We start from the raw sequence: 12,808 nt of genomic DNA, 5'->3' as shown, positions 1-12,808 counted from the left end.
ACAGTAATTTGCTGGTAGAGATACACGAGATGTAGTCTGCCAGTAGGTGGATGTCTGCTATTTGACTACATCTGCTCTTTGCCTTGGATCTTTGTACATTTCATGCACTGTTTGTCAGTAGATAAGAACAACTGGTGAGCTTTATATCTCTTGTGTAAAAATAGATTCTAACTAACCCTTGACCACCTTCTATTGAGAAAATCCTCAAACTCATCAACCTTCCCAGAGGATAACAAAGTGTCACCTGTCTCCCCCTTTACAGATATTACAGCAAAGATATCGGAGATTGCATGCTGTTATAAAGGTCATTTAAAGCAGAACTGTCACTTTTTTAAAAATACTTTTTGTGAACTACACAGGAGAAAAACTGAACACAAATCTTAATTATTTTAAAGTACACGGCAAAAGTGCTTCTTTCAGTACCACCGGCTACTCTCCAAATGTATTTTATCTAAACATTTTTATTGAATTTTATTAAAAATACTTGAGAGGTTTCCTGTTATTTATATATCTGAACACACAATCAGTTTGTCAGCTTGACTGTATATTTTTCCCACCTTTCTCTAGTTACTTGTGTCTTCAGGCAGACAACAGGAGACAAACAGGTTGGATGTCAGAAAGGTTAGACTACCACACAACAGTATAATGATGATGTCAAGTTTCCTTCAGTTCTAAACACTACATGAAAAATTTTAAAGACGCTAACTCACACAGTGGTCTGGTTTTTCATTGGGTCCATACAGAATGGCATTTGACTCAACCATATCATCCACAACATTGCTCTTGGAGATTTCCTTGGAGCGAAACTGCTGGGGTGCAGAGAGGTTCTTACCATCGTTGTTACCCAAATGGTTATAACTCACAATTGAGACAGTCTGCAACAAAAATAAAGTTACATTGTGATCCGTTAGGTTAAAAGTAATATTTAACCCCTTAAGGACCAAACTTCTGGAATAAAAGGGAATCATGACGCCACACATGTCATGTGTCCTTAAGGGGTTAAAAAAAGCTTTATTGTGGACAATTCCACAATACAATGTTCTTACATTAAACAGGGCTTTAAAAATGAAATCAGTGGTATGGTGTAAAAATATATTGCAGTCTGATTTTATTATATGTTAAAGGAATACTATAGTATTAGGATAAAAACATGTATTTCTAACACTAGAGTGCTGGACTGCCTATTTAGGTGTCTGTACCCCTTCAGCAAGGAGTTAAAAGGTAGCTTTACTTACCTTTACTCCATCGCTGAGCTGGTCTCACTCAGCCACTATGAACGAGATCATCAAGAAAAGCGTTGGGAGGCTATTGCGTATGTGTTGAAAAACACCACACTGTGCCAAACAGCATCTTCTCATAGTGATGCATTGAATCAATGCATCTCTATGGGGAACGTTAAGGGTTTTACTTCTAGTGGCAGTCTGAGTAAATGCCATTAGAGGGGTTACCAGGCAGTAAAACAAACACTACATTTACTCTGAAACGATAGCATTTTGATTGATCGGCCTGCAAGGGCATGCTATAGATACCAGAACTACTATATTAAAGGATCACTATTGGGTCATGAACACAAACATGTATTCCTCACCCTATAGTTTTAAAACCACCATCTAGCCCCCCCCCCCCCTGGGCCCCTCATGCATATATATATATATATATATATAGCAAAATTTTACTGTATTCAAGCCTGAAGCTGTAACTCTCCATGCTGTTTGCCTCAGAAAAACAAGCAGTCTGCTGACATCATCAAAAGTGGTAGTCTGATCCAATCAAAATGCTTCTCCATAGGATTTGCTGAGACTGACAAGGAGGTAGATCGGGGCAGAGCCAGCATGATTCAAACACAGCCCTGGCCAATCAGCATCTCTTCATTCCTTTACATTGTAAGCTCACGGGCCATCTAGCCAAGCACTTTGTATAAAAGAGCTCCAATGGCTAGATTTCAGCTTATGGGCAGGGCTCTCTCTACCTCTTGTATTTGTCTGTGTATATTGTACGTTTTCCACTAATTGTACAGCGCTGCGGAATCTGTTGGCGCTTTATAAATAGCAGTAATAAATAAAAATAGATATGAGTTGAATCAATGCATCTCTATGAGGAAAGTTCAGTGTCTGCATGCAGAGGGAGGAGACACTGAATGTTTGGATGCATTTTAGGCAGCCATGACCCAGGAAGGATCTCTTACAGCCATCTGAGGAGTGGCCAGTGCAGTTATCACTAGGCTGTAATGTAAACACTGCATTTTCTCTGAAAAGACAATGTTTACAGCAAAAAGCCTGAACAAATTCACCAAGCTATAGTTGTTCTGGTGACTATAGTGTTCCTTTAAGCTGTAGTGGTTCTGGTGACTATAGTGTTCCTTTAATTCACTAATTATTATTAGTACTAAATAATATAAAAAGTTCCATGGATAAGGGTACGGGTATGATAAGCTCGGCATTCGCCTTGACAATGGGAGTGCCAAGATTACTGGTATATTGAAAGATTGATCACTACAGAAGTTGTAAATGCAGGCTCATCAAAATAATGTATTTTTTAATATTTTGTTTATACATTATGTAATTATAAGTGGGTGTCAAAGACCAGGAAAAAAAAAATCAAATCTCATCAAAATCCCTTTAAGTATCATGACTACTTTCATATTAACTATTTATTTTAAGGGATTTAAAAAATAATAATAATTGTATCATGGGAAATTGTTTCACAATGGTTACCTTTAGTCCTGCACTGATAAGGAAATCCACAAGTACAGATTTAATCTTGGTCTGACCAGATTTAAAGTCATCTCCACCAATGAACACCTTGTGTCTTATGGCCAGCTCAATTGCCCCAGGAACAAAAGTGTTCTGTGGTGATCCATTGATGTAAGCACACCCCTCCAGAATACTAGCAACTGCAAACATCGTGGACGGAGAGACCTCAAGACCACGCTAAACAAGAGGGAAGAAGAAAGAAAATACCATTATAAATATATAGCAGATGCAGGAGTCAAAATGTAGTTTAATCAAGTTTCACAACTATTTCATAGTGTTATACAATGTTACATAGCTGAAAAGAGACATTAAAAACAAACAAACCTTATTTACTTATATATGAGAGTATGACACAACGTAACACACTCCCTGAGCAGCATAACAGCTCAAAATATGTAGTTATCTTTAAAGGAACACTATAGCATTAGGAATACATATTTGTATTCCTAATGCTATAGAGCTCTAGTTACCGTTTATGTGACTACGGCCCCGGTCCACGGTGAATAAATGGTTAATTAACCATTTATTTGCTTACCTTAATCCAGCGCTTGGTTCCTTCTGCACTGGTGACCTCTCCTCCTCCATCAACGTCTGCTTCCGAGTGGAGCCGAATGTGCATGCACTGACAGAGGCACGCGCGCATTCAAACTCGCCCATTGGAAAGCATTACTCAATGCTTTCCTATGGAGAGATTTTTTGACGCTGGACTCTGTGTAAATCGTGGAAGTGGCCTCTAGGGAGACAGCCACTAAAGGCTGGATTATCCCTGCAGTGTAAACTTAGCAGTTTCTCTGAAACTGCTATGTTTTCAGCTGCAGGGTTAAAACTAGGGGGACCTGGCACCCAGTCTACTTTATTGAGCTGAAGTGGTCTGGGTGCCTAACGTCTTCTTAAAGGACCACTATAATCATTTGCATATTTATGCACCTAAACTTCCCTCTTTATGTGGCTTTGCCTTAGAATATCTTCAATTCTTGATGTGCAGAGAACGCAGAGTTAGAGCTGCAGAAATCATCATTAATTTAGATGCATATAGTTATGGGTGGATTTCAACTGCGAAAATGTTGTTACTTTCTAAATGTCCATCTACACATTGTTAGAATTCTGTGCACATAGTACAGTAATCAAACATTCTCTCTCTCTATCTTTCTGCAATAAATATGATCACTAAATTCAAGTCTCTTTACATCAAGTAATAATGATATGACAGTTATGTAATCTGACAGTCAAGGTACAGCTCACCTCAATAGCTTTAAGTAAGTTATCTGCCGTGTCATTAACTCCAGTAATCACATCACAGAAGCGTTCTGTGTTCGCAGTCCACAGCACGATAACTTTGTCTACACCACTGGTTCTCTTGAAATCCTGAATATCTTCACGAATCTTTTGAATCTACAGTGACATAAAAGAGACACGATTTAAACAAAACTGAATTGTTTTTTAGAATACAGTCTTTTTCACATTTAGCATTTGACAGTTGTGCTAGATCCATATTATTTAAAGGGCACAATCAGATTCCACAATGCTGTACAACATAAGAGAGGTACTTTAAGGAATGTCTGTCAAACATCAACGTAACATACACGCAGCGATATACTGGCAAAGAGAGAGATATAGTGCCCAGCTCATACAAGCATAAAATGAGATCTACAATTGTTGAATAGAACAGTATATGATAGCTGACCTGTTCTGCTTTGGTCCCATGAATAACATGGTCGGCTCTGCCCTCCTGATTGGCCGCAATAAAATCTGGTGTGTAGATTGAAGGTCTTGGCTTCATCTTCTCCATAAAAGGTCTCAGTTGCTCCTGGAGCTGCCAGTCTAGAACCTCTGCCCGGCTCATTGCATCTGCCAGGTTTAGGGATGAAATATCCCAACCTACGAGAATAAAATGGGTACATAAACTCAAAGATTTTTGGACCCAGTATGCAACAGATAGAAGACTTTCAGAGTCGAAACATGTTGTGCCAATGCTGGACTGTTATATTCAGGTTTTTGTGATTCATGCTTATTTATTAGTCTCGAATCTTCTTATTTTTTGTATTCTTTATTTTCATTGTGCAAAGAGAAAACATGTGCGCTTGTAATGCCACAACAACATCAACAAGCGAATTGAAATCTTACATATGAATACAGTAATATGGCATATTACTTTATTGTAAAGAGCACTTTTTTTTGGTAAAGAGCAAAAAGCATGATAAACAGGCTGAACATTAGATCTAAACTTAAGATTTACAGATTATGTCTAGGATAGGTGAGTAAGGTTTTTAACAGTTATGTTAGCCTTTGAGGCGAAGATACAGTAACTATGTCTGATTAATCACATTGCTATATACGCTGGCATCTATGAGAGTAGTATGGCTACTGGCGAGAAAACAAAGGTGAAAAGAACACGTGTCAAAATCATAATAAAACGATAGCTATGGAGCTTAGTGGTAGCCGGTCCCTTGTATATCAAGGCTATTTCTAGAGCCAAAAACAGTGAGTGACTAGCAGTCAGCCGATTCCCTCGGTTGGATTGCACCCTGCCATCTGGAGGGGGCTCGGGTCATGGGCAGAGTCTACCAGGCCCTATGAAAAACGTATGTGATAAGGTGATGAGATTGCAGGTCCTAAGTGGACATATATAAACCTATAATCTGAGGAGTGGCCAGTGAAGTTATCACTAGGCAGTAATGTAAACACTGCATTTTCTCTGAAAAGACAGTGTTTACAGCAAAAAGCCTGAACAAATTCAATAAGCTGTAGTTGTTCTGGTGACTATAGTGTCCCTTTAAGGCAGGCTTGGCATGCTGTGCCTTATGCTTTTAGCTTAGTGGGGAGCTGCGCTCCATAGATGGTATGTTGCCCACGTTCTTAGCCAGGGACGTTTTAGCCGCGAGGCAAACAAGGCATTTGCCTTGGGCGGCATTTTCCAGGGAGCGGCAAAAAAAGCCGCCCCCAAATGCCCAGGGCAAATGCTTTGTTTACCTTGCGGCTGGGCTGGATGCTGGGCGGGCGGCTGGGCTGGATGCTGGGCGGGCGGCTGGGCTGGATGCAGGGAGCACTTCCCTTGAGCTGTCTGCTCAGCTCCCTCGCGCGCCGCAGAGTGAGGCTGGGAGCCAGAATATGACGTCATCTTCCGGCTCCCAGCCTCACTCTGCGGCGCGCGAGGGAGCTGAGCAGACAGCTCAGATGAAGTGCTCCCTCGCCAGCTGCCCGCCCGCCAGCCCGCCCAGCAGTCCCACTAGACCCCAGGGAGAAAGAGAACGGTAAGGGGGCTCGGGGGTAAATAAAAAAAAAAAAAAGTGTTAATGTGAGTGTGTGTATATGTCTGTCTGTTAGTGAGTGTGAGTGTGTCTGTTAGTGAGTGTGAGTGTGTCTGTAAGTGAGTGTGAGTGTGTCTGTTAGTGTGTGTGTCAGTCTGTTAGTGAGTGTGTCAGTCTGTTAGTGAGTGTGTCAGTTAGTGAGTGTGTCAGTTAGTGAGTGTGTCTGTTAGTGAGTGTGTCTGTTAGTGAGTGTGAGTGTGTCTGTCAGTCTGTTAGTGAGTGTGTGTGTGTGTGTGTCAGTCTGTTAGTGAGTGTGTGTGTCAGTCTGTTAGTGAGTGTGTGTGTCAGTCTGTTAGTGAGTGTGTCTGTGAGTGTGAGTGTGTCTGTCAGTCTGTAAGTGAGTGTGAGTGTGTCTGTCAGTCTGTTAGTGAGTGTGTGTGTGTGTGTCAGTCTGTTAGTGAGTGTGTGTGTCAGTCTGTTAGTGAGTGTGTGTGTCAGTCTGTTAGTGAGTGTGTCTGTGTGTATATGTCTGTTAGTGAGTGTGTCTGTGTGTATATGTCTGTTAGTGAGTGTGTCTGTGTGTATATGTCTGTTAGTGAGTGTGTATATGTCTGTTAGTGAGTGTGAGTGTGTCTGTTAGTGTGTGTCAGTCTGTTAGTGAGTGTGTGTTAGTGAGTGTGTCTGTAAGTGAGTGTGAGTGTGTCTGTTAGTGAGTGTGTGTTAGTGAGTGTGTCTGTTAGTGAGTGTGTCTGTTAGTGAGTGTGTCTGTTAGTGAGTTTGTGTGTCAGTCTGTTAGTGAGTGGGTGTGTGTGTGTCAGTCTGTTAGTGAGTTTGTGTGTCAGTCTGTCAGTGAGTTTGTGTGTCAGTCTGTTAGTGAGTGTGTGTGTGTCAGTCTGTTAGTGAGTGTGTGTGTCAGTCTGTTAGAGAGTGTGTCGGTTAGTGTGTGTGTATGTCTGTGTGTATGTCTGTTAGTGAGTGTGAGTGTGTCTGTTAGTGTGTGTGTCAGTCTGTTAGTGAATGTGTATGTGTGTATGTCTGTCTGTTAGTGTGTGTGTCAGGCTGTTAGTGTATGAGTGTCTGTTAGTGTGTGTTTCTGTCAGTGAATGTGTGTGTGCGTGTGTATTTAGAAGGAGGGGCGGGGGGCCTAAGTTTTGTCTTGCCTAGGGCAGCACAAAACCAGTATACACCACTGTTCTTAGCACACTTGTTCATACATTAAGCCTGCTGTTGGGCCTATCTCGTTGGGGTGGGTGGGAGGCGATGTACAAACCAAGTGGTCTGTACTGTATTGGTTAGGGCGTTGTGTGGGTAGGAAATGGAGTGAGTTCAACAGAACAACTAAAAACATTAGTTAGTAAACAGTAAGTATCGCTACAGGGGCCGTTTGAGTCTCTCTTCAAGTAGTGACAGACAGGTGTTGCTCCTTGCGGGATGAATGTGGTGATTCTTGCTGGATCCCAAATGTGGCTCGAGGGGGTAGTATTGTGTGTCCCCGGTTGTTTCAGCAAGTCCTGGGGTAAGCCCATATCCCGCAGTAGCGCTGCTGAGCTCGGGAGGTATTGGATAAAATGCGTTTGCTTTGTCGTTCCCACTGTAGAAGGTAACTATTAGGTCCTTGGGGCTGTAGTTGGTGCTTTGCTAGATTTGGGGATTCGATAGAGTCCATCAAGGGTGGTAGCTTTCACCTACCTAGATGGTAGCAAGGCAGGTCATTTACAGCAATATGCTGGGTGCTTGTTTGGGAAGCTCCCTCCAGAGCCCCGATATGGCCTGTCAGCCCATGCAAGTCACCTCGTATCGCCGTTACAGCTGCCAAGATGTTATTTTGCAGGTCAGCTAACAGTGCTTTTAGGACCGATGTGGTCACTGGTGAGGAGTCTGCACCTGGTTTGTTTTGCCATCTGCACTGGAGTCAGAGCGGGCATGGGTAAGTAGTCTTCCTCAGTGTCACCAGAGAACTCGTCTGAGAAATCGGAGCAACAGTCTGAAAGAGCAGCCATCTTGGGCCCACTGGCGCCATTCGCTTGCTTCCACATGTCTTGGATAGTAAGCCCCACTGTGAGCTTATCTGGTGTTGGTCAATTGGATCTGCGCCCCATGTAGTTTGGGTCAACCAGGTGGGCTCTCTTGGCCAAGTCTGGAAGGTAAGGGCTCTAAATATATTTGGTTTTTTTGCCGTTGTGAGCTCAGAGCTGCAAGCTTGTGCGGCCGCTCGCTTCCGTGGTCAGGCTCTGCCTCAAATCTTCTTATTAAAGTCAATTTTCCACCAACATCTCTGAAGTTTCCTCTATTTATGCATGCAGGGGAGCAAACAATTCAAAAGATCGTGGAGAACAACACAGCCACCCTGATATCACCAACAATAAAAGTGAGAGACTGCTATATAAAGCTCTGTAAGATGTGAGTGGGTCAATTATTCTCTCTAACTTACAATTGTTGAGACAATATTACGCTATGAGAGCTTTTGTACCTTATACCTTTTGCTACAGATCTACTTTATTCCAATTGCAAATAATGGTCTCTAAATTGGGGAGGATAAGTATATTTTAATCATTTGTGTTTTGGGTGGTAGGAGTTGTGCTTCCATTTTGTTTGTTGCACTTGTTGCTTAGGGGAATATGTTTAAAATCTGTACAGAAAATTTTATCTGCGCACGTACAACCAATTCAGCTACCACACTATATACTTTGTATAAAGTGCCAACAGTTTGCATTTAACTACACAAAACATGATAAAGCGACTATAAAAAAAATGTAAGCGGGGGGGGGGCGGGGCCGGGCCGCCGAACCGCATGGAAGCAGACCATCAGAGCTCCGAGCCCGAAAGAACGGCATTAAACACACATCTAAACGAAGAATCATCTCAGACTAACAACGCACCGGGAGCACTGAATCTGACATACCCGCCTACCTGCCTTCACAAGCGGCGACATCATATAAGTAAGATCCAGTAACAGATATATACTCGGAAAGAAACATGTGCCGGAGACACCTACCTCAGTGGAGTGCAATGCTGGCTCAGGGCACGGCCCCGTTTTCCCCCCCCACGGGTGGCGGGGGTAATCCGGACACGTGGGGACCACACATACCGGGGCGGGAGCCCCGAGCTGGGCTGGTGCCGATCCCCTGAACTGGCAGAGGCTGTTCAAGTGAGACCCGCTAACAGAAAGGAGTGGGAGATGGCTAACCCATGCACAAGAGGAAGCCCCGTCGCTCACCTTTTCACCCGCGGTGGCCGGGGCCGGACAACCCATGAGCTGATACCATGGCCCCCCGACCTCCGGATGAGGTGGGCACCCGGAGAAACTTGTCCTCACCGCTATGAGCCCGACGGGACTGGACACTGCGCGCCTCCAGCGGAACGGTGGCTGTGAGGCCGTGCAGCCCCTGCTCTGTAGAAGTGGCCGACACTGGGAGAGACATACGGAGCGGCCCATATACCTACCGGGATACTGGAGGTTCGGGGGAGGTGCAGGGGACAGAGGATGTGCGGACTTTGGTGGGGGGGGGGGGGGGGAGAGACGCGCTAGAACACGTTGTCCCAGAGTGCCCACCGAGCCACGGTGCTTATGGGGGGCGGCCTGGGCCGAACTGGGGGGCTGGGAGGGACCCAGAGAGACAAGAGTGGCGCTGGTTGCTCCCTGACCTGTGTGGGCGACCTGGATACTCCACATGCTCCAGGGGCTTACAAGGGACATACCTGGCACTGCTCTCACACAGCCAGACAGATTATATAATTTTGCGACTTGCACGCAAAGTTCGGATGGAATAATTAGCTCCTGAAACTACAACTTGAACTTTTACATTGACGCTTCCCAAAAAACATCCTCATGGGGCTACCGAGTAACCGCATTTTGGGACTCTTGTAATTATTTAAAATGGTCCACAGACGCTACTTTTATTTGTTTTGATGTAAAGCATTACAGATTACGATGCTCTAGACCACACAGCAACAATTTAAATTCATGTTTGATGAAGATCATTTTCTTATTATTACTTATAGATTCTTGTTAAGTTACCTAGTTACCAGCAGCTAATGCGCATATTAACGCGTAAATCGTACCTAAAGCACCCGACATATGGGCCATGTCTTTGTAGGAGCAGGCGACTAAGCGCATACCTTTATTTAAGTATGGTACAATTAATCATGTTGCTGTGGTTGTACGGAATAACTACCAGGCTATTATAATGCGTCTTATTTGTTTGTGGCTATAGCCGTATTGCTCATGTACTGTCTAACCACGCACTGACATTTTAAAACAGCATGTCCGGTATGCACTAGGCCTCAGAAATCTGATAGATTGAAATGCCTCAACCTCTGAAACAAAGTTTACCTGGCCGCTAGGCACCACATTATACTTTTCATCACATTACACATATGATCGCACATATAACATACAAGCTTTCATATTATTAACACCATCAGCATTACGTCACGGTTTTTAAGCGACAGACCGCTGATGTGACGATTACTTGAATAGCCTTTTACCATATATTGACACAGGCACGTTGACGGTTGTAAATGCACCAAGCTGTTAAGTTCCATGCAGCTAAATATCAGATCCCTACAATAAGCACACAAGGTCACGTACGTTAGCAACGGGAATCAGATGATCACTAGGATCCTACTCAAAAATAGATTGCAATGTCCGCGCAATAACATGCCATTACATCGACATACGCTGCTACCAGACCATATCCGGGCCTCGTTTAATAAAAGAGAATCGATATAAATATAGGATTCAACCGGTTGCAGACGCCAACGTTATCGCAGTATATGGGTTTCATTGCCCGATGGTGCCACTATGCTATTCTGTTGTGATACACTGCTAACACAATAGGCCTCTGCGTAGGCGAACGTATGCGTGTTATATTTTTTGAACAGTACCTGATATACTTTGTGCTTCAAAATTAAAGAGATTTAAAACAAAAATTTAAGCATGTACAGAATATTAAAAAACATTGTTTACTGCAGGACCTGATAAAGTTTGATTAAAAAAAACTGTTTAAGAACTAAATAAGCATAGTTGAATAAGAGATATAAGTACTGTAATGAGAAAATAAAGGAAAAAAATGTCAAACATTGCAAGATTTTTTTCCTCTAAATTCCCTCCACCCCATTATTTTCTCTCACTTTTCAGATTTATTTAAAAAGTCCATACCTTTTCTTATCGGGAACTCTTGTTCCAGGTTGGCTAATGACACACCACGCTGTCGGAGGAGAAGTTACATCTCAGACAGCAAATGGGTTCATAGCAAAAAGCAGCACATACAAATGCCAGGCACAATGAACAATCCTGCCCCCTTTATTTACCCGCATTTATTTATATTTATGAAACCTGCTTTAGTTTTAGTTTTTTCTACATAAGAAGTAGTCCTCAGCCCACTTTCACAATCCAAATGAGTTCGTGAAGAACTTAAAACTGTCGAAACATGAGACAACCCCAGCATTTGTAGCCATTGTATTTTTGTTTTGTTAAAATTTGTCTGAAGACAAAATTACAGAAACTATTATTTTATAGAGGGTTCCCAAAACTTTGCAAAATGCATTTCTGTATCTTTTTTTTTTTTTTAATATTTTATTACAACAATTAATATTCAAAAGAAATATTACATTTAGCTTTCTAGAATTTTCAGTTACTTCCAGAGGTATAGATGTAGTTAACAAATGGTACTAATTTTATCAATACTTAGAAGGATGTAAAGCTATATTTACCTGTCTGGACATAAATCTATGACAAAGAGGTAATTTTTAATTTGCCTCTCTGAGTTTCCTTTCCAGCATTGAAAAGACTAATATGAGCAAATTGCAAACCAGGTCAAATGCCACTGTTCTCATTTCCAAAGTGTACTTTAAAAATTTACTTTTAATTTATTACAGATGTAGAAAACTACATTCTTACATAGGATGTTCAATTTTATCAAACAAAATCCTCTCGGCTCCCATGCTACTTATTTGTGTTCAATGTATCAGTCAGCAACCACATTGTATGCTTACCATCGAATACTATGTCATTAGGATGAACCATTGGAAGAAGGTCTCGGAAAGGAATATATACATCCCCAGCAGGACCAGTGCCCAGACAAACTGTGGAGGACTGGAATACTGAGCCAAAGTAATTGGCAGTCTGAAAGGAGTGCAGTAAATAATTTAAATTCACAGCAAGTTGCAATAATTTAAATTCACAGTCATGATATTGCATTACAAATCAAAGCATAACATGGCACTGCTTTCCAAGTGTTGAAAGAGCAAAAATATCCTTTGAGCCATTGTAACATGGAAAGAGCAAATGTAAATCAGTATAGGAATGCATACACTCTATAACCATAGTTATTCAACAGGCAACATATCATTAAGCAATTGGATATTTTACATTGTGACACTTATCTACTGACCTATAACCAACACTGGATCTCTTTATACCTCTGCCTTTCTCTCCTTATACTCGCTCATCACCCCTCTTTATTCTGCCCAGGATTTGTGATACTCAACTACACCCTTCTCTTCCTCTCTTTCCAGTCTCTATGACTTATCTGCCAGTGTTAATTTTGGCGGCAAATTTCAATTTAGTTTTAGTCAGTCTTTTGACTAAAATGCCATTTTAGTTTTAGCCGTATTTTAGTCATCTGAATGGCTTTAGATTTAGATGACTAATCAACACGACTAAAATCGAATGGATTTAGTTAAAGTCTATATCTCTTCGTGTCCCGACATCCCCTCTGGGTGTCCCAGCAGCTTGCCTCTTTCTCCCCCAGCCCATTCATGCATCTCATTTCCCTCCAGGTGTCTCGTCTCATTCCCTCAGCC

The 12,808-nt window shown here is 42.2% G+C and overlaps 1 protein-coding gene across 1 annotated transcript in view; it reads right to left on the bottom strand.

Moving 5' to 3' along the window:
- Positions 1–12,808, bottom strand: part of ISYNA1 (inositol-3-phosphate synthase 1) — a 33,172-nt gene that overhangs the window by 4,044 nt on the left and 16,320 nt on the right. Inside the window, exons 4-8 of the mRNA XM_063455407.1 lie at positions 11,999–12,128; positions 4,438–4,631; positions 3,996–4,145; positions 2,715–2,930; positions 711–875 (exon numbers count right to left, since the gene is read on the bottom strand). Of these exons, the coding sequence (XP_063311477.1) occupies positions 711–875; positions 2,715–2,930; positions 3,996–4,145; positions 4,438–4,631; positions 11,999–12,128 (855 nt within the window). The remainder of the gene's footprint in view (positions 1–710; positions 876–2,714; positions 2,931–3,995; positions 4,146–4,437; positions 4,632–11,998; positions 12,129–12,808) is intronic.

This window comes from Pelobates fuscus, chromosome 5 (assembly GCF_036172605.1).
Source record: "Pelobates fuscus isolate aPelFus1 chromosome 5, aPelFus1.pri, whole genome shotgun sequence".
NCBI lineage: Eukaryota > Metazoa > Chordata > Amphibia > Anura > Pelobatidae > Pelobates > Pelobates fuscus.
The sequence above is the reverse complement of the archived record's forward strand: the minus strand, read 5'-3'. Positions and strand labels throughout refer to the sequence as shown.